The following is a 26,384-nucleotide window of genomic DNA, read 5'->3' on the forward strand; positions in this document are numbered from 1 at the left end:
TGAGTGGGAACTGCATTCAGCGCCCATTAGAAACCTCTGAAATCCCAGGAAAATCACGTGTCACCAGGGCAGAGGACTCATGGTCATGGGTTGTTGCACTTCCAACTGCACTCGGAGCCTAGAAGTATGAAAACGTAGGTGACAGGTGAGGGTACCATGTTTAAAAGAAAGAAAGGGGGAAATAAAACTGGCAAAAGGGGAACGGGAAGGAGACTATGATAGAAATCCTCCACAGGCTCCAGTTCACTAATTACCAGATATCATGTAATCACATCTGTACTTGATCCCCAGGGTCTTTTCCTGTCAGGGGCAGTGTAAGACACCCGAATGTTAATTGGGCCCAGTTACATTTTGAGCACAAACTCTGGTCCCACTGAGGTCAACACATCTCAGGGCTACCATATGCACAGCGCTGACCCAGTGTCCCTCTGGCCTGATTTCGGGGTGGTGGGCTGGGATAGATATAACTGAGTAAGCAGTGACCACATGCAAATGAGGAAGGGAACCTGCTGATAAACAGCAGCCAAGCCCCACGGAAAACCAGCCCGTGGCAGAAGAAACTCAGCATCTGTCCAGCCCACAGGGTCATTGAGGGGACCTGACATGGCAGGTCTTGGTGTGCTTCTCTTCCTGGCAGCTTGCTCAGGTGAGTGCAGGAGATGCACAGACACCCAGAGAGGACAGGGCCCGGGGGGAGGAGAGAAGGTGTCAGGACCTGGGATCAGCCTAGGATGCAGCAATTCTGGGATATAATTAACACCCAAGGGTCTCCAGTATTTCTGTCATCAGCATAAGTGGGAATCGACTGGGACATTTCAATAGGAAATATGCGCATCTCAGGCTTGGACTCTGTGCACTTTGATTTGCTGGGAGAAGAATAGTGGGAAAGCGTCTGTCACCCCACACAGGGGGTCTGTGGATAAAAGGGTTTAAAATAAAAGGAGTTTAGACAATTCTAGGCAGGAACAAGAAGGACAGACATGGACACAACTAGGAAAGGAATTGTAAAGAAGGCAGAAATTCATAAGACGTTATTCCCTCCATTGTCCTCTCTCAGCAGGAGTCAGCTCCCAGGTCCAGCTGACCCAGTCTGGCGCAGAAGTCAAGAAGCCTGGGGAGTCGGTGAAGTTGACGTGTAGAACATCTGGCTACACATTCACCAGCTATAGCATGGGTTGGGTGCGTCAGGCCCCTGGGAAAGGGCTTGAGTACTTTGGATATATCTATCCCAGTACTGGTGGTACTGGCTATGCCGAGGCTTTCAAAGGGCGATTCACCATCACCAGGGACACCTCCATCAGCACGGCCTATCTGCAGCTGAACAGCCTGAAGATGGATGACACAGCCGTGTATTACTGTGCCAAGGACACAGTGAGACAAAATGCATCTAGAGCAAGTCAAAAACCTCAGTGAAAGCCTCTGGGTCTCCACGCAACACTGAGTCCCTTTGTCACCCCAGTGAGCACTCACCCAGTGGAGGCAACTTTGGGTCCTTTCCTCCTAAGGTCTCGGGTGACCCAAGAACCCCAGTTCCAGTACAACCCAGGGGATTTTGGTTCCTAGGTACCCAGGTCCCTCCTTCATCCCAGAGCTCTGTGTGCATGGCTCAGAGAGCAGCAGTGGAAGAGGCAAATAGGCCAAAGCCTTTGAGAAGCCATGTTATGGGATGGCTGTTATGTACAATGCTGGACATGCTGACATGTTTCACAGCACTTGAAAGTCTTTCTATCTTCTCTTCTTCAGGATGTGTATGCACACAGCCTCCCACCTCCGCGTGTACCCTCCCACTGCATCAGGACCAACTCTGCTCGGCTCCCTCAAGCCACCACTCTTCTGGTCTCCTGCTTAGTACTGGTCTTGCTCTGATGAGAAAATTCCTCCCTGCTGCATCAAGAAGGATGGAAGTGGGATTTAGGACCAAAAGCAACAAAACATACACAAGAGAGAGAGGGGGAGATTGGATGGAATTTATATATCCCTGTGGCACCCACCGGCTGGCACCACCCCGAGCTCTGCAGACAGAGAGAAGCACTGTCCCCCACCAGCCACAGAGGGAAGCACTGGGCCCCATGCAGCTAAGGCAGGCTCAGGGGAGGTGGGAAAAAGAAAAAAAAATCAGGCTTGATCCATTTTTTTTTCCCCTTGAGTGGAGCCTGCCTGCACAGCCCTCCATTGGGCTGCCTGCACAACCCCTGAGCTGCACAGGGCCTGGTGCTTCCCTCCGTGGCTGTTGCCCTTTGTTGGGTAGCAAACTAACACACCTTCAAGTTGTTTTATTTTGCCAGGTACTGAAGTAATCTATAGCGCAGTATGCCATCAACAGTGTAAACAGCATTGCCATTAAAGCTGTTCAAAGGGGCATTTAAGCCAATTTAAAGGCCAATTTTGTGGTATGTATAACGGCCCCTGGTGCCCACTCATCTTCATAGGTTAAAAGTAGTGCAAGGGGAATACAAAAGCTGAACTTGGGAACCACCAAGGACAATTTGTCTTCTTCAGATGTGTGAAGCTGAGACTTTCTTAGGGAGGATCTGATGACCACATCCACGTTCAACAAATGGCAACTCAACAAAAGCCCATTCACTTTCCTGGTTCCCCGCACAGAGTCTGGAAAGCCTGGCATCAGTTTCCCTTTCAGCTGGGAAGATGAAGCGTACTCATGGAAGCTGTGATATTTGTTGACATTATGCCCCTATTTAGGAGATCCTCATCAGCAAAATAATAGACTTCATTCACCGCTCTTGCTGACAATTTCAGCTCTCATTTTGCCCCTCTTCAAATAAGTTTTCATTAATAACACCACACAACCCACTGAGTGACCCGGTGCCTTTCCACGGTCCCATTCTTTGGGTCCCAGGTATTATTTATGGGCAATGGCTGGTAAGTCTGAGGTTCAGTTAAACAATTAGCAGTGAACATGCAAACGAGGCAGGATCTATCCCTGATAAAGGAGAGGAATTGAGGATCCACCAGCGACAGAACAGAGTGCAGTCTCGCTGGCCCTCCAGGGAGCTCAGCAGCATAGGCAGGACAAGGCTGGGTTTGCTGCTACTTGGGGCAGCTTGTCCAGGTAAGTGGAGGTGATTAGCAGATCCCCATGGAGGAGGGAAGGCCTGGGGGGAGTGTAAGCAGTGCCTCTATTACTTTCAATCTCTAAAGGGATTTGGGACCCAGACTATTATTGAAGCTGAAAGGAATTTTAGGCTCCTTAGTTCCCAAATCCATTATTAAGCTCTTATTTGTGGACTTGCTGACCAGCACAGAGTGCCAGGGAAGGACTACACAGAGCAATGTGACTGGTTGTACCATGGAGACGGATGTGGGAAAATGGGGGGTACTAGAGGACTACACAAAGGACACAAGCCAAGGGGATCACATGTGGGAGCCACTGCTATTCCTTCCTCTCAGGAAAGCTGGCCAGGGACCACAGAGTGATCAAACACACATTATAGAGAGAAGCTTGAGCAAGCCTTTAAAAGGAAGAAGAGAGTGCGAGCTGGAGCCATGAGGACAAGGAGACTTGCCATAGTTCAAAGCAATTCCCCCAGGGAAATGTTAACATTGGATCATTTTCCCACTACAACAACAATGGTCATTTTCTTGCTGACAATGGGCAGTTTTCCTATGAAAGGCCTCAAGGAAGACAGCACCAGGGGGTAGACATTTTATTCATCCCACAGAGGAACCGAGCCCAGGGAGGCCCGCATCTTTCCTGCTAAAATGGAGTGAAATTTTACTGCAGTCTGAACTGGGCACCAGCCTTAATTCTCCTAGATCAGTGAGGCTGGGATTTTCCATGTAAGGCTCTAAGCACCCACTTCCCTTGAGAGGAGCTGGTGAATTGGCCTTCAGCCCTCCTAGGAACCACTGAAAACCTCAGGGGAAAATAACTAATATATCTTAGCAGGGCAGAGGCCTCATGTCCATGGTTCCTCAAGCACTTGGTCAGCATGCACAGCTATCGCGTATGAAGATTATGACAATCCAATATGGGGCCTCTCTGGATACAAGGTCTTGCTAGTCATACTTAAGCCCATAACTCACTCTTTTTGATGCCGCCCCGATTGCAGGTTTTCCTGATTCACAGCCCAGAAGTAAGATGTGGTGACCTAGTGCCCACCTATAGCTACCTTATGGGGCTCTGCCATCATTTTTGGACCATGGCTGGTGAGGCTGAGGTGCATACAAACAATTAGCAGTGACCTCATGCAAGGTGGGGGGGAGGTGTTACTGACACTGGAGAGTGTCTGACCCCACTGAGAATTTGTGCGGTGTAAAGTAGAGGAGCTCCAGGCTGCAATCCAGAGATTGCATGCCATCAGGGATGGTGAGCAGAAAAATCGACTCGTATTGCCAGGCCCTTCACCCCCTGGAGGCAGGGGGTAGACAAGGGTCACCTTTCAGGACAAGGGAGGACTCAGGGATCTTCCATACTGTCCAAGCAGGGGGTTGGACCAAGGTGGTCAAGGGCCCTAAGGCCTGCTGCACCAAGGTCCCCTCCCCTCTGGGGCTTTGCAATAGGTACAAGCATCTTGCAGCCCCAGTAGAGCCTGCGGAGATGCCAGTTCCTGCAGGCAAGGGAGGATCACCCATCCCTACTCTCCCTAAGATGAAATACAGAGTGCTCGTCATGGGAAACTCCCTCCTGAGGGGGACTGAGGGGACAACTTGCTGCCCCGACCCCTTAGCCTGGGAGGTCTGCTACTTCCCGGGGGCCCACATCTGGGACATAGCAGACGATCCCAAAGATTATCCGGCCCTCCGACCACTACCCTATACTCCTCATCCATGTTGACATGAATGAAACGGCTTGGAGTAATCCCAGCCAGGTCATGAGATTGCAAGGCTCTGGAAGCAGGGCTTGGCGGGTTGGGGGTGCAGCTGGTCTTTTCCTCACTCCGCACAGTTGTGGGTCCTGGGCTGAGGATGGAGAGACCAGTAGAGGTAGTCAACCAAAGACTGCGATGCTGGTGTAATCATGAAGGCTTCAGCTTCCATGATCACCAGTCTGCTCTTTGGCGAGAGAGGCAGTGGTCTGCTAGGGAGAGATGGCCTCCACCCCACCTCACTACACTGGGGAGGAGGCTCTTCTCAGCCAGACTGGCTGACCTGCTTGACTGGGCTTTAAAACTAAGCCCACGCGGGGTTGGGGGGATTACCGCCACTGCAAGCCCACTGGGAAACCCTTGTAAATCCAGCAGGCTAAGGCACTCAAGTAAACCCACCCCTGCCCTAGCCCTGGAATGATCTGTGGGGAAGGCAAGGGCCCTCAATGGCACACTTGCCTGCCTGTATACCAATGCCAGGAGCTTGGGGAATAAACAGGAGGAACTGGTCCTCCTGCTAAACAAGGATAACTACATCATAGGGATAACGGAGACCTGGTGGGACTCCACTTATGTCTCCACCACAGGTATGGATGACTATATCCTGGACAGGTGTGATCATGCACATAAAAGGGATGGGGGTGTAGCTCTCTCTGTCAGAGATAGCTATACCCCCCTGCAAATTGACATTGGCACCTAGGAAGGACAAATGGAGTCTCTGGGTTAAAATAAGTGGGGAACATGTCCTTGGACTGGTTCTTTTTAACATCTTTATAAACAATGTGGACATTGGTGCGAGAAGTACTCCAGCTCGGGGGAAAAAAACAAAACAAAACTCACAGCATGCTTATAGGCTCAGCAGTGCAATGCTTGCTAGCACATGGCTGAAAGAGACTTGGGGGTCATGACTGACCACAAGATGAACATGAGCCACCAATGCGATGTCACAGCTGCCAAAGAAAACAAAACTCTGGCTTACATATATAGATGCTTCTCAAATAAATCTCAGGATGTTATCCTCCCGCTGTACTCGGCCTTGGTGAGGCCACAGCTGGAGTACTGCATCCAGTTCTGGGCTCCACAATTCAAGAAGGATGTGGAGAACCTAGACAGTCCAGAGAAGAGCCACATGCACGATCAGAGGGCAAGAGAACAGGCCTTATGAAGGGAGGCTGAGAGCCATGGGACTCTTCAGCCTGGAAAAGTGCAGGCCCAGGGATGTCCTGGTGGCAGCATAGAAGTATGTCCGGGGCGTGCATCAGGATCTGGGGGAACACCTGTTCCCCAGAGCACCCCAAGGGATGACAAGGACCAACAGTCACAAATTCCTCCAAGACCATTTTAGGCTGGACATAAGGAAAATTTTCTTTACTGTCCCAGCCCCCAAGACCTGGAATAGGCTCCTTCGAGAGGTGGTGAAGGCACCTACTCTGGACTCTTTTAAGAAACGTTTGGACACTTATCTTTCTGGGATCCTTTGACCCTAGCTGACTTCCTGCCCCTGGGGTGGGTGGTGGGGGGGGGGTGTTCTTGATGGTCTTTTGAGGTGCCTTCCAGCCCTAACGTCTATGAAATAAGCAGCTCAGAGTCTGGGCAGCCCTCCAGGGTGCGTAGCATCATGGACACGACAGGCTTGTGGTTTCTGCTCCTCTTGGCAGTTTGTTCAAGTAAGTACAGGAAGCTCACAGACCCTGGGTGAGAACAGCAGGGAGAGAGAGGTACGGTCTCATGGTGAAGAGCAGCAGGGGGCTTTGGGGTCTGTTTAATGGATTTACTTGTCAACTTTTTCTCGGTTTCAGTGAAAAGCAGGTTTTACTGCACTCCATACCTCAGTTTCCCATCCATTAAATGGGCACAAGGGAACTTGTGTCCTGCCCAGGAATGAGATGCCCATCTAAGCATTAGTGCTGTAGCCCAGATGTCCACGGGTTTCTACCTCCCTCTCCAATTGAGGGAGTTATTGGCAGGGCAGTTTGCTGTGGAGGGACACAACAGCCCAGTGGCCACATCCGTTCCCTATAAAGTCAGGTCCAGTCAAACAATCACTTAACTATATACAGATTTATTATTACAAGAAAACCATTAATGGGTAAGGACATATATGTATAATCTATGTACAAATTCACAAAACAATAACCCCCCTCCTCCCCCCCACACACACACACAGTTATCATTCAAAATGGAGATGAACAGTAGAACACACCAGACGAAAGGAAATTGATAGAGCAACTCTATAACTCTATTCATATATAAACTATTACTTCAAAACGGTTTATGTAAACTGTAAGACACAGTCCACAAATATAATCAGCAGTCCTTAGACTACCCAGGTGCCCTCCAGGGCAGGGGCCCCACTCCCAAGGCACCACTACAGGAAAGGAGGTAGGGGGGAAGAAAAAGGAGAAAAAGACCCAAAGACTCCTAAGCTCCCCCACTGTCACCCAGGAGCGGCCCATGTGGTGCCCGTTCACATCCCTCGGGGGGGCCCTACCCTGTGGGGACCCTCTCTCCAGGACAACTTACTACTCCACAGTCCCGGAGGGTTTTCTCTCGTTCTCCAAGTCAAGCTCTGTTCCACACCGGGTTTTCCTGCCACCCGACTCTGCTGCCGCCGTCCTGGCTTCGGGCCACATGCACCGCTGTGTGCAGGGGGCAGTTAGCCTTGTGCTAGGGGTTGGAGGCCTGGACAGCCTTGTGCAGCACCGGGGCTCAGTCTGTTCAGGACCCTCTGGGCAGCGTCATCTGCACTGAGCTGCAGCCCTGTGTCAGCAGCTGTAGACCCGAGACACCTCAAGTGTTACACATCTGAGTTACTGGAAACTATATATTTAGTTAGAGCTCAAGTAGCTTACTCACAAGTATCATGCAGAAGCAGGTGGAGATTTCCTCTGGAGGCAGGCAGTTCATTGACCATGAGTTTCAAAAGAAAGAGCGAGTTTCATACGGTCCAGCTTCTCTGAGAGCTCTCATCATAGCAGGTCTCCCTCCTGCTGGGCGGTCCTTAACCGATATAGACCTTATGACCTCATTTACCTGATCCAGTGAAGGCCAGAAACTCTTGGCTACAGCCCACCAATTTGAAATGCATCACTGGTTGCCGGGTAGACTGGCAGGGTCTCTCGCCCCCTCCTAGTCATGATGACAGTGCTTACAACATTAGGGAGTTGAAGCCCCAACCCGGTTGTGTGAGGCCAGTCATGTAGGCAGAGGGAGCAGGTTTCCACCTCCCACAGGAATGCATCCAGCACAGGTTACAACTCAGGGTTACCTGAAGCCTACGGAGCCAGAGGTGTCTGCCCTCTACAGTGACTAAGGGAACCACATTGTCAGAGAGCAGGGTTTGGGGAGAGACAGAGATGGTATTCTGCCACAGCTACTACATGCACTAGGTATATCAGCCCCCTGGGAAAAGGCTGGAACGGCTAGGATACATCCGTACAGGCACTGCCAGTACTGGCTAAGCCCAGGCCTTTCACAGCGCACTCACCTCCATGGACATCTCCATCAGCACAGTGCAGCTGAGCAGCCTAACTGGGGGTGATGCAGCCATGCTGTGTCCTTAGCACGGTACTACAAGACAAACCACCATTAGAGAAGTTCACAAACCCATGTGGTAAGACGTCAGGTCTCCTGGGGGTCACAGAGGCTCTCAGACCCCTGACCTAACACATGAAAGGGATCAAAATACAGGTTGGGGAGAGCAATGTGCATCTGTCTTTAGGTGGGAAAGGGGAAGAGATGTAGAAATGGCTTGTATGAGGATAGGGAGTTGCACCAGAATCTTACAAAACTCCCCCAAGAAACCTTGATAATCAGATCATTTTCCTAAATGAAATGAAAAGAACAGGCCCTGATTGGCATCTGTTGGCCGTGAGGAAATAACTCTCTCAAAGTTAATGTTTTAAACAATGAAATTACCAGTGTGCCAAGACTTTGTGCTTTCAACAGAGGATGTATCCAGATGGTGGCAGTAAAAGGCCATGGTAATACTTCACGAAATGCTATAAGTTAATACATGGGTAGGTTTTATTCTCTTCAGACCAGTGAGGCTGAAATATCCCAGGTGAGGCCCTCAGCTTCCACACCTCCTCTTCACTGAGTGGGAACTGCATTCAGCGCCCATTAGAAACCTCTGAAATCCCAGGAAAGTCACGTGTCCCCAGGGCAGAGGACTCATGGACATGGGTTGTTGCACTTCCAAATGCACTCACAGCCTAGAAGTATGAAAACGCTGAGAACATAACACTGGGCATCCCTGGACACTGGGTCTTCCTGGTCTATATGGTAAGTCCAATGAGCTTACCTCAATGAGCTGCTAGCAACCACAGTGGTAGACAGGTGAGGGTACCATGTTTAAAGGAAAGAAAGGGGGAAAAAAAACTGGTAAAAGAGGAACGGGAAGGAGACTATGATAGAAATCCTCCACAGGCTCCAGTTCACTAATTACCAGATATCATGTAATCACATCTGTACTTGAACCCCAGGGTCTTTTCCTGTCAGGGGCAGTGTAAGACACCCAAATGTCACCTGGGCCCAGTTACATTTTGAGCACAAACTCTGGTCCCACTGAGGTCAGCACACCTCAGGGCTCCCATCTGCACAACGCTGACCCAGTGTCCCTCTGGCCTGATTTCGGGGTGGTGGGCTGGGATAGATATAACTGAGTAAGCAGTGACCACATGCAAATGAGGCAGGGAACCTGCTGATAAACAGCAGCCAAGCCCCACGGAAAACCAGCCCGTGGCAGAAGAAACTCAGCATCTGTCCAGCCCACAGGGTCATTGAGGGGACCTGACATGGCAGGTCTTGGTGTGCTTCTCTTCCTGGCAGCTTGCTCAGGTGAGTGCAGGAGATGCGCAGACACCCAGAGAGGACAGGGCCTGGGGGGAGGAGAGAAGGTGTCAGGACCTGGGATCAGGCTAGGATGCAGCAATTCTGGGATATAATTACCACCCAAGGGTCTCCAGTATTTCTCTGTCATCAGTGTGAGAATCGACTGGGAAATTTCAATAGGAAGTATGCTCACCTCAGGCTCAGACTCTGTGCACTTTGATTTGCCTGGAGAAGAATAGTGGGAAAGCATCTTTTACCACATGCAGGGGGTCTGTGGATAAAAGGGCTTTAAATAAAAGGAGTTTAGACACTTCTAAGCAGGAATAAAAAGGGTAGACATGGATTCAACTAAAAAAGGAATTGTAAAAAAAAAAGGCAGAAATCAATGAGACGTTATTCCCTCCATTGTCCTCTCTCAGCAGGAGTCAGCTCCCAGGTCCAGCTGACCCAGTCTGGCGCAGAAGTCAAGAAGCCTGGGGAGTCGGTGAAGTTGACATGTAGAACATCTGGCTACACATTCACCAGCTATAGCATGTTTTGGGTGCGTCAGGCCCCTGGGAAAGGGCTTGAGTACATTGGATATATCTATCCCAGTACTGGTGGTACTGGCTATGCCGAGGCTTTCAAAGGGCGATTCACCATCACCATGGACACCTCCATCAGCACGGCCTATCTGCAGCTGAACAGCCTGAAGACGGATGACACAGCCGTGTATTACTGTGCCAAGGACACAGTGAGACAAAATGCATCTAGAGCAAGTCAAAAACCTCAGTGAAAGCCTCTGGGTCTCCACGCAACACTGAGTCCCTTTGTCACCCCAGTGAGCACTCACCCGGTGGAGGCAACTTTGGGTCCTTTCCTCCTAAGGTCTCAGGTGACCCAAGAACCCCAGTTCCAGTACAACCCAAGGGGATTTTGGTTCCTAGGTACCCAGGTCCCTCCTTCATCCCAGAGCTGTGTGCATGGCTCAGAGAGCAGCAGTGGAAGAGGCAAATAGGCCAAAGCCTTTGAGAAGCCATGTTATGGGATGGCTGTTATGTACAATGCTGGACATGCTGACATGTTTCACAGCACTTGAAAGTCTTTCTATCTTCTCTTCTTCAGGATGTGTATGCACACAGCCTCCCACCTCTGCGTGTACCCTCCCACTCCATCAGGACAAACTCTGCTCGGCTCCCTCAAGCCACCACTCTTCTGGTCTCCTGCTTAGTACTGGTCTTGCTCTGATGAGAAAATTCCTCCCTGCTGCATCAAGAAGGATGGAAGTGGGATTTAGGACCAAAAGCAACAAAACATACACGAGAGAGAGAGGGGGAGATTGGATGGAATTTATACATCCCTGTGGCACCCACCGGCTGGCACCACCCCGAGCTCTGCAGACAGAGAGAAGCACTGTCCCCCACCAGCCACAGAGGGAAGCACTGGGCCCCGTGCAGCTAAGGCAGGCTCAGGGGAGGTGGGAAAAAGAAAAAAAAATCAGGCTTGATCCATTTTTTTTTTCCCCTTGAGCGGAGCCTGCCTGCACAGCCCTCCATTGGGCTGCCTGCACAACCCCTGAGCTGCACAGGGCCTGGTGCTTCCCTCCGTGGCTGTTGCCCTTTGTTGGGTAGCAAACTAACACACCTTCAAGTTGTTTTATTTTGCCAGGTACTGAAGTAATCTATAGCGCAGTATGCCATCAACAGTGTAAACAGCATTGCCATTAAAGCTGTTCAAAGGGGCATTTAAGCCAATTTAAAGGCCAATTTTGTGGTATGTATAACGGCTCCTGGTGCCCACTCATCTTCATAGGTTAAAAGTAGTGCAAGGGGAATACAAAAGCTGAACTTGGGAACCACCAAGGACAATTTGTCTTCTTCAGATGTGTGAAGCTGAGACTTTCTTAGGGAGGATCTGATGACCACATCCACGTTCAACAAATGGCAACTCAACAAAAGCCCATTCACTTTCCTGGTTCCCCGCACAGAGTCTGGAAAGCCTGGCATCAGTTTCCCTTTCAGCTGGGAAGATGAAGCGTACTCATGGAAGCTGTGATATTTGTTGACATTATGCCCCTATTTAGGAGATCCTCATCAGCAAAATAATAGACTTCATTCACCGCTCTTGCTGACAATTTCAGCTCTCATTTTGCCCCTCTTCAAATAAGTTTTCATTAATAACACCACACAACCCACTGAGTGACCCGGTGCCTTTCCACGGTCCCATTCTTTGGGTCCCAGGTATTATTTATGGGCAATGGCTGGTAAGTCTGAGGTTCAGTTAAACAATTAGCAGTGAACATGCAAACGAGGCAGGATCTATCCCTGATAAAGGAGAGGAATTGAGGATCCACCAGCGACAGAACAGAGTGCAGTCTCGCTGGCCCTCCAGGGAGCTCAGCAGCATAGGCAGGACAAGGCTGGGTTTGCTGCTACTTGGGGCAGCTTGTCCAGGTAAGTGGAGGTGATTAGCAGATCCCCAGGGAGGAGGGAAGGCCTGGGGGGAGGGTAAGCAGTGCCTCTATTACTTTCAATCTCTAAAGGGATTTGGGACCCAGACTATTATTGAAGCTGAAAGGAATTTTAGGCTCCTTAGTTCCCAAATCCATTATTAAGCTCTTATTTGTGGACTTGCTGACCAGCACAGAGTGCCAGGGAAGGACTACACAGAGCAATGTGACTGGTTGTACCATGGAGACGGATGTGGGAAAATGGGGGGTACTAGAGGACTACACAAAGGACACAAGCCAAGGGGATCACATGTGGGAGCCACTGCTATTCCTTCCTCTCAGGAAAGCTGGCCAGGGACCACAGAGTGATCAAACACACATTATAGAGAGAAGCTTGAGCAAGCCTTTAAAAGGAAGAAGAGAGTGCGAGCTGGAGCCATGAGGACAAGGAGACTTGCCATAGTTCAAAGCAATTCCCCCAGGGAAATGTTAACATTGGATCATTTTCCCACTACAACAACAATGGTCATTTTCTTGCTGACAATGGGCAGTTTTCCTATGAAAGGCCTCAAGGAAGACAGCACCAGGGGGTAGACATTTTATTCATCCCACAGAGGAACCGAGCCCAGGGAGGCCCGCATCTTTCCTGCTAAAATGGAGTGAAATTTTACTGCAGTCTGAACTGGGCACCAGCCTTAATTCTCCTAGATCAGTGAGGCTGGGATTTTCCATGTAAGGCTCTAAGCACCCACATCCCTTGAGAGGAGCTGGTGAATTGGCCTTCAGCCCTCCTAGGAACCACTGAAAACCTCAGGGGAAAATAACTAATATATCTTAGCAGGGCAGAGGCCTCATGTCCATGGTTCCTCAAGCACTTGGTCAGCATGCACAGCTATCGCGTATGAAGATTATGACAATCCAATATGGGGCCTCTCTGGATACAAGGTCTTGCTAGTCATACTTAAGCCCATAACTCACTCTTTTTGATGCCGCCCCGATTGCAGGTTTTCCTGATTCACAGCCCAGAAGTAAGATGTGGTGACCTAGTGCCCACCTATAGCTACCTTATGGGGCTCTGCCATCATTTTTGGACCATGGCTGGTGAGGCTGAGGTGCATACAAACAATTAGCAGTGACCTCATGCAAGGTGGGGGGGAGGTGTTACTGACACTGGAGAGTGTCTGACCCCACTGAGAATTTGTGCGGTGTAAAGTAGAGGAGCTCCAGGCTGCAATCCAGAGATTGCATGCCATCAGGGATGGTGAGCAGAAAAATCGACTCGTATTGCCAGGCCCTTCACCCCCTGGAGGCAGGGGGTAGACAAGGGTCACCTTTCAGAACAAGGGAGGACTCAGGGATCTTCCATACTGTCCAAGCAGGGGGTTGGACCAAGGTGGTCAAGGGCCCTAAGGCCTGCTGCACCAAGGTCCCCTCCCCTCTGGGGCTTTGCAATAGGTACAAGCATCTTGCAGCCCCAGTAGAGCCTGCGGAGATGCCAGTTCCTGCAGGCAAGGGAGGATCACCCATCCCTACTCTCCCTAAGATGAAATACAGAGTGCTCGTCATGGGAAACTCCCTCCTGAGGGGGACTGAGGGGACAACTTGCTGCCCCGACCCCTTAGCCTGGGAGGTCTGCTACTTCCCGGGGGCCCACATCTGGGACATAGCAGACGATCCCAAAGATTATCCGGCCCTCCGACCACTACCCTATACTCCTCATCCATGTTGACATGAATGAAACGGCTTGGAGTAATCCCAGCCAGGTCATGAGATTGCAAGGCTCTGGAAGCAGGGCTTGGCGGGTTGGGGGTGCAGCTGGTCTTTTCCTCACTCCGCACAGTTGTGGGTCCTGGGCTGAGGATGGAGAGACGGGTAGAGGTAGTCAACCAAAGACTGCGATGCTGGTGTAATCATGAAGGCTTCAGCTTCCATGATCACCAGTCTGCTCTTTGGCGAGAGAGGCAGTGGTCTGCTAGGGAGAGATGGCCTCCACCCCACCTCACTACACTGGGGAGGAGGCTCTTCTCAGCCAGACTGGCTGACCTGCTTGACTGGGCTTTAAAACTAAGCCCACGCGGGGTTGGGGGGATTACCGCCACTGCAAGCCCACTGGGAAACCCTTGTAAATCCAGCAGGCTAAGGCACTCAAGTGAACGCACCCCTGCCCTAGCCCTGGAATGATCTGTGGGGAAGGCAAGGGCCCTCAATGGGACACTTGCCTGCCTGTATACCAATGCCAGGAGCTTGGGGAATAAACAGGAGGAACTGGTCCTCCTGCTAAACAAGGATAACTACATCATAGGGATAACAGAGACCTGGTGGGACTCCACTTATGTCTCCACCACAGGTATGGATGACTATATCCTGGACAGGTGTGATCATGCAGATAAAAGGGATGGGGGTGTAGCTCTCTCTGTCAGAGACAGCTATACCCCCCTGCAAATTGACATTGGCACCCAGGAAGGACAAATGGAGTCTCTCTGGGTTAAAATAAGTGGGGAACATGTCCTTGGACTGGTTCTTTTTAACATCTTTATAAACAATGTGGACATTGGTGCGAGAAGTACTCCAGCTCGGGGGAAAAAAACAAAACAAAACTCACAGCATGCTTATAGGCTCAGCAGTGCAATGCTTGCTAGCACATGGCTGAAAGAGAGTTGGGGGTCATGACTGACCACAAGATGAACATGAGCCACCAATGCGATGTCACAGCTGCCAAAGAAAACAAAACTCTGGCTTACATATATAGATGCTTCTCAAATAAATCTCAGGATGTTATCCTCCCGCTGTACAAGGCCTTGGTGAGGCCACAGCTGGAGTACTGCATCCAGTTCTGGGCTCCACAATTCAAGAAGGATGTGGAGAACCTAGACAGTCCAGAGAAGAGCCACATGCACGATCAGAGGGCAAGAGAACAGGCCTTATGAAGGGAGGCTGAGAGCCATGGGACTCTTCAGCCTGGAAAAGTGCAGGCCCAGGGATGTCCTGGTGGCAGCATAGAAGTATGTCCGGGGTGTGCATCAGGATCTGGGGGAACACCTGTTCCCCAGAGCACCCCAAGGGATGACAAGGACCAACAGTCACAAATTCCTCCAAGACCATTTTAGGCTGGACATAAGGAAAATTTTCTTTACTGTCCCAGCCCCCAAGACCTGGAATAGGCTCCTTCGAGAGGTGGTGAAGGCACCTACTCTGGACTCTTTTAAGAAACGTTTGGACACTTATCTTGCTGGGATCCTTTGACCCTAGCTGACTTCCTGCCCCTGGGGTGGAAGGGGGGGGGGGCGGGTAGACTTGATGATCTTTTGAGGTGCCTTCCAGCCCTAACGTCTATGAAATAAGAAGTTCAGAGTCTGGGCAGCCCTCCAGGGTGCTTAGCATCATGGACACGACAGGCTTGTGGTTTCTGCTCCTCTTGGCAGTTTGTTCAAGTAACTACAGGAAGCTCACAGACCCTGGGTGAGAACAGCAGGGAGAGAGAGGTACGGTCTCATGGGGAAGGGTTCAGGCTCGGGTAGCAGGGGGCTCTGGGGTCTGTTTAATGCACTTACTTGTCAACTTTTCCTCGGTTTCAGTGAGAAGCAGGTTTTCCTGCACTCCATGCCTCAGTTTCCCATCCAAGAAATGGGCACAAGGGAACTTCTGTCCTGCCCAGGAATGAGATGCCCATCTAAGCATTAGTGCTGTAGCCCAGGTGTCCACGGGTTTCTACCTCCCTCTCCAATTGAGGGAGTTATTGGCAGGGCAGTGTGCTGTGGAGGGACACAACAGCCCAGTGGCCGCATCCGTTCCCTATAAAGTCAGGTCCAGTCAAACAATTACATAACTATATACAGATTTATTATTACAAGAAAACCATTAATGGGTAAGGACATATATATATAATCTACATACAAATTCACAAAACAATAACCCCCTCCCCCCCCACACACACTTATCATTCAAAATGGAGATGAACAGTAGAACAAACTAGACAAAAGGAAATTGATAGAGCAACTCTATAACTCTATTCATATATAAACTATTACTTCAAAACGGTTTGTGTTAACTGTAAGGCACACTCCACAAATATAATCAGCAGTCCTTAGACTACCTGGGTGCCCCCCAGGACAGGGGCCCCACTCCCAAGGCACCACAACAAGAAAGGAGGTAGGTGGGAAGAAAAAGGAGAGAAAGACCCCAAAGACTCCTAAGCTCCCCCACTATCACCCAGGAGTGGCCCATGTGGTGCCCCTTCACATCCCTCGGGGGGGGGGGCCCTACCCTGTGGGGACCCTCTCTCCAGGACAACTTACTACTCCACAGTCCCGGAGGGTTTTCTCTCGTTCTCCAAGTCAAGTTCTGTTCCCCGCCGGGTTTTCCTGCCACCCGACTCTGCTCCTGCTGTCCTGGCTTCGGGCCACATGCACCGCTATGTGCAGGGGGCAGTTATCCTTGTGCTAGGGGTTGGAGGCCTGGACAGCCTTGTGCAGCACCGGGGCTCAGTCTGTTCAGGACCCTCTGGGCAGCGTCATCTGCACTGAGCTGCAGCCCTGTCTCAGCAGCTGTAGACCCGAGACACCTCAAGTGTTACACATCTGAGTTACTGGAAACTATATATTTAGTTAGAGCTGAAGTAGCTTACTCACAAGTATCATGCAGAGGCAGGTGGAGATTTCCTCTGGAGGCAGGCGGTTCATTGACCATGAGTTTCAAAAGAAAGAGCGAGTTTCACATGGTCCAGCTTCTCTGAGAGCTCTCATCATAGCAGCTCTCCCTCCTCCTGGGCGGTCCTTAACCGATATAGACCTTGTGACCTCATTTACCTGATCCAATGAAAGCCAGAAACTGTTGCCTACAGCCCACCAATTTGAAACACATCACTGGGTGCCGGGTAGACTGGTAGGGTCTGTCGCCCCCTCCTAGTCATGATGACAGTGCTTACAACATTAGGGAATTGAAGCCCCGACCCGGTTGTGTGAGGCCAGTCATGTAGGCAGAGGGAGCAGGTTTCCACCTCCCACAGGAATGCATCCAGCTCAGGTTACAACTCAGGGTTACCTGAAGCCTACGGAGCCAGAGGTGTCTGCCCTCTACAGCGACTAATGGACCCAAATTGTCAAAGAGCAGGGTTTGGGGAGAGACAGAGATGGTATTCTGCCACAGCTACTACATGCACTAGGTATATCAGCCCCCTGGGAAAAGGCTGGAACGGCTAGGATACATCCGTACAGGCACTGCCAGTACTGGCTAAGCCCAGGCCTTTCTCAGCGCACTCACCTCCATGGACATCTCCATCAGCACAGTGCAGCTGAGCAGCCTAACTGGGGGTGATGCAGCCATGTTGTGTCCTTAGCACGGTACTACAAGACAAACCACCATTAGAGAAGTTCACAAACCCATGTGGTAAGAAGTCAGGTCTCCTGGGGAGCACAGAGGCTCTCAGACCCCTGACCTCAGAGATGAGAGGGATCAAAATACAGGTTGGGGAGAGCAGTGTGCACCTGCCTTTAGGTGGGAAAGGGAAAGAGAGGTAGAAATGGCTTGTATGAGGATAGGGAGTTGCACCAGAATCTTACAAAACTCCCTCAAGAAACCTTGATAATCAGATCATTTTCCAAACTGAAATGAAAAGAACAGGCCCCGATTGGCATCTTTTGGCAGTGAGGAAATAACTCTCTCAGAGTTAATGGTTTAAACATTGAAATTACCAGTGTGCCAAGACTTTGTGCTTTCAACAGAGGATGTATCCAGATGGTGGCAGTAAAAGGCCATGGAAATACTTTGTGAAATGCTGTAAGTTAATACATGGGAAGGTTTTATTCTCTTCAGACCGGTGAGGCTGAAATATCCCAGGTGAGGCCCTCAGATTCCACAGCTCCTCTTCACTGAGTGGGAACTGCATTCAGCGCCCATTAGAAACCTCTGAAATCCCAGGAAAGTCACGTGTCACCAGGGCAGAGGACTCATGGTCATGGGTTGTTGCACTTCCAACTGCACTCGGAGCCTAGAAGTATGGAAACGCTGAGAACATAACACTGGGCATCCCTGGACACTGGGTCTTCCTGCTCAATGTGGGACCCATAAGTCCAATGAGCTTACCTCAATGAGCTGCTAGCAACCACAGTGGTAGACAGGTGAGGGTACCATGTTTAAAGGAAAGAAAGGGGGAAAAAAAACTGGTAAAAGAGGAACGGGAAGGAGACTATGATAGAAATCCTCCACAGGCTCCAGTTCACTAATTACCAGATATCATGTAATCACATCTGTACTTGATCCCCAGGGTCTTTTCCTGTCAGGGGCAGTGTAAGACACCCAAATGTCAACTGGGCCCAGTTACATTTTGAGCACAAACTCTGGTCCCACTGAGGTCAGCACACCTCAGGGCTACCATCTGCACAACGCTGACCCAGTGTCCCTCTGGCCTGATTTCGGGGTGGTGGGCTGGGATAGATATAACTGAGTAAGCAGTGACCACATGCAAATGAGGCAGGGAACCTGCTGATAAACAGCAGCCAAGCCCCACGGAAAACCAGCCCGTGGCAGAAGAAACTCAGCATCTGTCCAGCCCACAGGGTCATTGAGGGGACCTGACATGGCAGGTCTTGCTGTGCTTCTCTTCCTGGCAGCTTGCTCAGGTGAGTGCAGGAGATGCACAGATACCCAGAGAGGACAGGGCCCGGGGGGAGGAGAGAAGGTGTCAGGACCTGGGATCAGCCTAGGATGCAGCAATTCTGGGATATAATTACCACCCAAGGGTCTCCAATATTTCACTGTCATCAGCGTGAGAATTGACTGGGAAATTTCAATAGGAAATCTGCTCACCTCAGGCTCAGACTCTGTGCACTTTGATTTGCCTGGAGAAGAATAGTGGGAAAGCATCTTTTACCACATGCAGGGGGTCTGTGGATAAAAGGGCTTTAAATAAAAGGAGTTTAGACACTTCTAAGCAGGAATAAAAAGGGTAGACATGGATTCAACTAAAAAAGGAATTGTAAAAAAAATAAATAAAAAAAAAAAGGCAGAAATCAATGAGACGTTATTCCCTCCATTGTCCTCTCTCAGCAGGAGTCAGCTCCCAGGTCCAGCTGACCCAGTCTGGCGCAGAAGTCAAGAAGCCTGGGGAGTCGGTGAAGTTGACATGTAGAACATCTGGCTACACATTCACCAGCTATGGCATGAATTGGGTGCGTCAGGCCCCTGGGAAAGGGTTTGAGTACATTGGATATATCAATCCCAGTAGTGGTGGTACTAGCTATGCCGAGGCTTTCAAAGGGCGATTCACCATCACCAGGGACACCTCCATCAGCACGGCCTATCTGCAGCTGAACAGCCTGAAGACGGATGACACAGCCGTGTATTACTGTGCCAAGGACACAGTGAGACAAAATGCATCTAGAGCAAGTCAAAAACCTCAGTGAAAGCCTCTGGGTCTCCAGGCAACACTGAGGCCCTTTGTCACCCCAGTGAGCACTCACCCGGTGGAGGCAACTTTGGGTCCTTTCCTCCTAAGGTCTCGGGTGACCCAAGAACCCCAGTTCCAGTACAACCCAAGGGGATTTTGGTTCCTAGGTACCCAGGTCCTTCCTTCATCCCAGAGCTCTGTGTGCATGGCTCAGAGAGCGGCAGTGGAAGAGGCAAACAGGCCAAAGCCTTTGAGAAGCCATGTTATGGGATGGCTGCTTAGAGCCCCAAACTCCAGCCCTCACTGGGACAAAAGGAAGGCACTAGCCCATTCACCTGTTTTCATGGGAGTGTGATCAGAACTTCAAGGGCAGGGTTTCTCTCCCACTATCGTGCACTGGTGAGGCCATGCCTGGATCACTGTGTGCAACTTTGGGCCCCACACTCCATCCAAGAAGGATGCCAAATTCACATTTGAAAGGGTCCAGTGGGGAGAACAAAAAAAGTAAAGAAGTGAAGGAAACAGGACCCACAAGGAAACACTGGAAAAATGAGGATGTTTAGTCTGGAATGGAAGTGACTGAAGGGGATTTGATAGCAGCCTTCAAACACCTCCAGGGTGCTTATATGGAGGATGGAGACAGACTGTTCCTTGTAGGCATGGGAGGGTGGAGGGGTAGCATAAGGAGCAAAGGCCCTAAAGTGCAAGACAGGAAAGGGCGGGTTGGAGATAAAGGTAATGCTCTCGCCTGGAGTGTGGTTCAGCACTGGAACTTATCCCAGGAGAGGCTGTGGATTTCATAGACATTAGGGCCGGAAGGGACCTTGAAAGATCATCAAGTCCAGCCCCACCTCCCCAGGGGCAGGAAGTCAGCTGGGGTCAAAGGATCCCAGTAAGATAAATGTCCAAATGTTTCTTAGAAGAGTCCAGAGTAGGTTCCTGCACCACCTCTGGAAGGAGCCTATTCCAGATCTTGGGGGCTCGGACAGTAAAAAATATTTTCCTTATGTCCAGCCTAAAATGGTCTTGGAGGAATTTGTGACTGTTGGTCCTTGTCATCCCTTGGGGTGCTCTGGGGAAGAGACGTTCCCCCAGATCCTGATGCACGCCCCTGACATATTTGTATGCTGCCACCAAGACACCCCTGAGCCTGCGCTTTTCCAGGCTGATGAGTCCCATGGCTCTCAGCCTCTCTTCATAAAGCCGAGACTCCTGCCCTCTGATCATGCGTGTGGCTCTGCTCTGGACTGTCAAGGTTTTCCACATCCTTCTTGAATTGTGGAGCCCAGAACTGGATGCAGTACTCCAGCTGTGGCCTCACCAAGGCCGAGTACAGTGGGAGGATGACATCCTGAGACTTACTTGAGAAGCATCTACGGATGCAAGCTAGAGTTTTGTTCATTTGCCAGCTGTGACATCACACTGGTGGCTCATATTCATCTTGTGGTCAATCATGACCCCCAAATGAGGGTAGCACTTACGAACCTATAAGCATGTGGCAGGTTCCCCCCCACCCCCTTTCCCCCTCTGAGGTGGAGTATCTTGCAATTTTTGGTATTGAACGTCATCAGGTTTATATCTGCCCACTTCCTAAGCCTATCCAAGTTAGCCTGGATCACCAGCCTATCCTCAGATGTGGACCCTGTACCCCAAATTTTAGTGTCATTAGGAAACTTGGCCAGTTCTGACACCAGTGTCCACATCATTGATAAAGTTGTCAAAAAGAACCAATGTTAAAGAAAGCATTCATGGTCATCTGGCCAGGTGCCGAGAGATTGGAAACTGGCTAATGTGGTCCCTATTTTTAAGAGGAGAAAGGAGGACCCAAGTAACTATAGGCCTGTAAACCTCAGCTCAGTGCTCGGGAAGATCTTGGAGAGAATCATCAAGGAGCACATCTGTGGTGGGCCAGCTGGGGAGATCATGGTCAGGGGCAAACCAGTATGTGTTCATCAAAGGCAGGTCCTGCCAGACCAACCTGATTGCCTTTTATGACCAAGTAACTAAATCCTTGGATGATGGTGTTGGCATGGATGTAGTCTTTCTAGACTTTAAGAAGGCCTTTGACACCGTCTCTCACCCCATCCTCATCAATAAATTAAGCAACTGTGGCACTGATGCCTGCACAGTTGGATGGGTAATAAATTGGCTGATGGGGCACACCCAGAGAGTAGTGGTGGATGGGTCGTACTCAACCTGGCGAGATGTGAGCAGTGGGCTTCCCCAGGGCTTGGTCCTCGGGCCCGCACTGTTTAACATCTTCATCAGCTACTTGGACAAGGGGGAGGAAAGCACGCTGTCCAAGTTTGCTGATGACACTAAAGATGCGGGGCGAGGTGGACACACTTGAAGGGAGAGAGAGGCTGCAACTAGATTTAGACAGACTCCAAAAGTGGGCAGATGAGAATAGGATGGGGTTCAATGTAGACAAATGCAGGATGCTGCGTCTTGGGAGAAGGAATCCACAGCATACGTACAGGCTTCCCTTCTTGAAAGCAAAGAGGCGGGAAGGGATCTCGGAGTCATTATTGACTCCAAGATGAACATGAGCCACCAATGCCAGACTGAAGCCAGCAAGGCCAGCCAGACCTTGTCGTGCATCCAAAGGTGCATCTCAAGTCGGTCCAGAGAGGTGATACTCCCCCTCTGTGTGACTTTGGTCAGGCAGTACTCCAACTGCAGTGTCCAGTACTGGGTGCCACACTTCAAGGGGGATGTGGCCAGCCTGGAGAGGGTTCAGAGGAGGGCCATCCGCTTGGTGAGAGGGCAGCAGGACAGGCCCTACGAGGAGAGACTGAGGGACCTGAACCTGTTCAGCCTCGGCAAGAGGAGGCTGAGGGGGGACGTGGTGGCTGCCTACAAGCTCATCAGGGGAGATCAACAGCAAATAGGCAGAGCTCTTTTCTCCCCAGCACCACCTGGGGTGACAAGGAGCAATGGTCATAAGCTGATGGCAAATAGGTTTAGGTTAGAGATCAGAAGGCAATATTTTCCAGTTAGGGTGGCCCAAATCTGGAACCAACTTCCCAGGGAAGTGGTCCTGGCCCCTACCTTGGGCAAAATTCAAGAGGAGTTTGGATGATCACCTGTCTGGAGTCTTGTGAACCCAGCATTCATTCCTGCCTGTGGCAGGGGGTCAGGAGGGACCTGAACAGATCATCTAGCCTGACCCCAGCTACTATGAAACCAAGGGTGGATCCTTGGGGGACACCACTGGTCAAGGAACAGCATAAAGATTCACTTCCGTTGACTACCACTACCTGCCAGGGACATTTAAGAGCCTGGTCCAGCAGGTGGTGCTGACAGTACATGATTTGCAGTAGGGAAAGGACAGGGCAGGGGCCTAGAAACATCTGTCTTCATCTGTTTCCTTTCTGGATTTCACACCAGCTGCAGGGCTGTGTTGTGAGGTCCACCCCAGGCATCTCCTGCCCCAGTTCACCCTGTCTCCTCCACTCCCCACCAGCCCCTCCTCCTGCCCTGCTCTGCATCCCCATGTCTTTAAAGGCACCCGGCAGCACAGCCCCACAAACAGAAGACCAGATAACTGACCAAAATGTTTCAGAGCCCATCCGGTGGAAACAGCCAAGGGGCATGCCCCACCTCCCTGGGGGATGGAGATGCCCACACATCGGTATCCTCTCCAGGTGCCTCTGTGCCTCACACAGGGTCACCTTTCACGGGTGACCTTTCATGCTCTGTAAGAACCCAGCTGCCTCCACACGCTCCAGCCCCTGAAAAGTCACATAGCCAGGGCCTGACCCAGATAGCAGGTACAGAAAGACTTAGACCTAGGGAGACAGATGTCCAGTGCAAGCTTCCCCTGCCAGACTCAGAGTAAACCAAAAAGCAGAAAGCCCCAGGGACCCTGTGAGAAAGCAAGCCGGAGGGGCCTTGTAGAGCAGGAGCTCCTTTGCGAGGCTGAGGTTCATACTTTGGAGTCTCCATCCCTATTTCCCTTTCTCTCCTAAGATGGTAATCTGCAAAAAAAGTTCAAACAGTTCAGGAACCCAAAGTCTCCTTGTCAGAAGTAGCTTAGGGATGTAGAAACCCAAGAGCCACAGCTTTCCAGGGAGACAGGGGCTCCTCCAGCTCTCAGCCAAGTGGATCGGGCACCTGCATTTCAGAAAAGGTCACCCCCAGGGCATGGGCAGGATCGCAAGAGTCAGTGGAGAAGGAAAGAAATGGAGTGGGTCCCCCACCAGACAACAGGTTTAGCTCTTTCAACCCCAGGCCAGTGCTTGTTTCAGCCCAAACAGAACAAGGACAAGAGCAGCCGAAGGGGAAGAAGTCCGAGTCATTTAAAAGAAGCAAATATGCAAATATGGCAGCATGCCCCGGTCTTAATCTATTTCTGCCCATCCACAGCCACCACCTATTGCCCTGCAACATCTGTGCAGTTTCCAACCCATCTGCCCGAGGACCAGCCAGGACCAACCATGAGGAAGACGAGTCTGTGGCTTCATGTAGTTCTCACTGCAGCATTTCTGGGAGGTATCACATCTCTGATCCATTCAATACAGGGGTGTGGGCAGGGCGGGTGGTACAGGGGGAAATGTATCCATGACACTTCTCTGGCTCATCTTCCATTGCATCCTGTTGCCCTCATGGAAAGGGAGTCCGAGTACTGGCACCACCTCCTCACAGCTTCCTTTTCTCTCCCCACCTTAGGGGCCCGGTCCCAAGTGGTTCTGACTCAGTCAGGTCCAGAAGTGAAGAGAACCGGAGAATCTACTACACTGAGATGTGCCGTGAGCAGGTTTGATGTGAATGGCTGGTGGATGGCTTGGATCAGGCAGAGCCCAGGGAAGGGGCTGGAGTGGCTGGTTAGCTACTGGTCATCCTCACAGAGCAACCACTACTCCCCCGTCATCCAGGGACGCGTCCGAGTCTCCAAGGACAGCTCCAACTTCTACCTGGAGCTGAAGAGCCTGAAGCCCGAGGACATGGCCATGTACTACTGTGCCAGAGATGCACAGTGAGGGGAAGTGAAAGGGAAGCCAGACAAAAACCTCCTGCTGCAACAGTACAAGAAACATTCATTCCTGGGGGCATAGGGAGTGCACGACACACCGGGAGGGACCAGCAGAGAGAAGAGAGCAGGGAAAACCTACTTCTTGAAAGGACACTTGCTTATCTCCTGGCTGGCTAGTGACATGTCAGTGGGAAGGGGATTGTGCTGCCTGAGGTCTATTCATTGGAGGCCGCAGCAACTGGAGTAAGCCAGCAGTAATGAAACCAAGGGGTGAAGGGAGATGGAACAAATTACTGCTCCGAGAGTGGGAGAGGGAGGGGAAGCACTCACTCCAAGCTGACTCCTTGCAGCTGCCCTGTCTCCTCCATCACAGACTGAAAGGATGCAGATCTTCAGTAACTCAGCTGTGGGGAGCTTCCCTGGCTTAGGCTACATAGCCATGAGGCAGGGGTAGGCAGATGGATTGGCTGATGTGGGAAGTAGGATGTGGGACCTAGGGAGGGATATGCATTCCTTCCCCCTCCCATCACCTGCATGGACCAACATCTTGGTTCAAGCAGACCCAAGGTCCCCAGCCCTCCCTGCACTCACACTCCAGGACTGAGACCTGGGCACGTTGCCATTGCCCCAAGGCATTTTCCTTCACCTGCCTCTGCTCCCGACTCCTCTGAGGTTTCCCAGAGACCCCTAATGCACAGCCTGGGGAGACTGGGCAGGGACAGGTTGTGCTCTGGCACCAGGGGCACTGAGGGCACAAGGGAGACGGTACCCGAGTGAGCACCCACCTCTTCCCCACTCCCCGGGCTCAATTCTCCCCAGTGCTGGTGGGACAGAGACAGACCCAGCTGCTCTGAGTCAAGGCTGCAACCCATTGTCATTGTAAACAGAAGGACCTGGGGAGGTGGGGACAGTGAGAGACCTGGCCAAAGTGCTGCGAGAGGCAGAGACAGGACCGGGGAAGGGAACAGCCCCTCAGCCTTTTAATGCCCGGGCTTGCTCTGCTCTGGGACACATCTGTTGGAATCAGTAATCGGAACAAGATATCACTTTGAAACAAGGGCCTGTAAGCCCTTAATGCCCAGGCAGTCAGACAGCAAAGGGGGCACGCTCTTAACACCTCTCAGACCATTCCCACCCCTCCATCTCTCCCCCCACAGCTGCCCTCTCACTTCAACCAATAAAGAAACTGTCCACACAGTTCATCACTTCACTAGGCTCAGCAGGGAATGAGCTCTCCATGCTTGAACTTGGCAGCGAGGAGCGGTATTGGGCAGGGGAGGAGCTGGAGGTGTCTGCAGTTGGCAGAGACAAGTATAAAGGGACATCTCATCAGAGAGAGAAATAAGAATTGGAGCAGGGTGGGGGCATCTCAGCTGTAAATCCCTTTGGGAGTGACTTGGTGATTTCAGTTGCACGTAATGCATCACTTACCGGCGTCTGGGCAGTTTGGCTGAGCTGGGCTTACTGCTAGACAGATCCACGAGTGCACTGTCCTAAGAGATGGAAAACCTCTCTGAGCTTTCACCCCTAAATACGAGTTTGAGCTGTTCTTTCTGCGTCACACACCTGAGCTGCCAGAGGCTGGTTGCAAGCAATGGTTGCTGAGAGCACGCAGACTTGAGCAGCCTGAAAACCAAGAGCAATGGGAGACCAGAAGCTGGCTGGGAACACGCACACAACTGCCTCCCCCCTCTCCCAGGCATGCCGTACAACAACAGACCTCCAGAGCCCTGCCTGGTCTTGGACGTTGCCTGGACCCAGTTCTAAAGGCCCCATCACACCAACCCTCCTGAGAAAGCGCTGGGAGGGGAGGATCCTCAGGAACATGACGACATCTGCCCTTCCCACAACTTAGGGTCAGGCAGGGCTCATCTCTGAGAGGGTCTCTCACTGCCTTGGGAGTAGAAAAAACCTCAGTTGCCAGAGAGGGAAATGCAG

General features: G+C 51.1%; 3 gene segments (V, D, J or C); all 3 read left to right on the forward strand.

The window, feature by feature from the left end:
* Positions 1-559: 559 nt before the first annotated feature.
* LOC132251560 (immunoglobulin heavy variable 1-8-like) lies at positions 560-1,413 on the forward strand. The segment is given in 2 exon segments: positions 560-646; positions 1,061-1,413. Coding segments are annotated over 2 exon segments (396 nt in total).
* An 8,165-nt stretch (positions 1,414-9,578) lies between these two features.
* LOC132251561 (immunoglobulin heavy variable 1-2-like) lies at positions 9,579-10,434 on the forward strand. The segment is given in 2 exon segments: positions 9,579-9,665; positions 10,082-10,434. Coding segments are annotated over 2 exon segments (396 nt in total).
* Positions 10,435-18,615: 8,181 nt separating this feature from the next.
* Positions 18,616-24,453, forward strand: LOC132251562 (immunoglobulin heavy variable 1-2-like). The segment is given in 3 exon segments: positions 18,616-18,704; positions 19,135-19,445; positions 24,322-24,453. Coding segments are annotated over 3 exon segments (486 nt in total).
* The last annotated feature ends 1,931 nt before the right edge of the window (positions 24,454-26,384 follow it).

Source organism: Alligator mississippiensis, chromosome 7 (genome assembly GCF_030867095.1).
Source record: "Alligator mississippiensis isolate rAllMis1 chromosome 7, rAllMis1, whole genome shotgun sequence".
NCBI lineage: Eukaryota > Metazoa > Chordata > Crocodylia > Alligatoridae > Alligator > Alligator mississippiensis.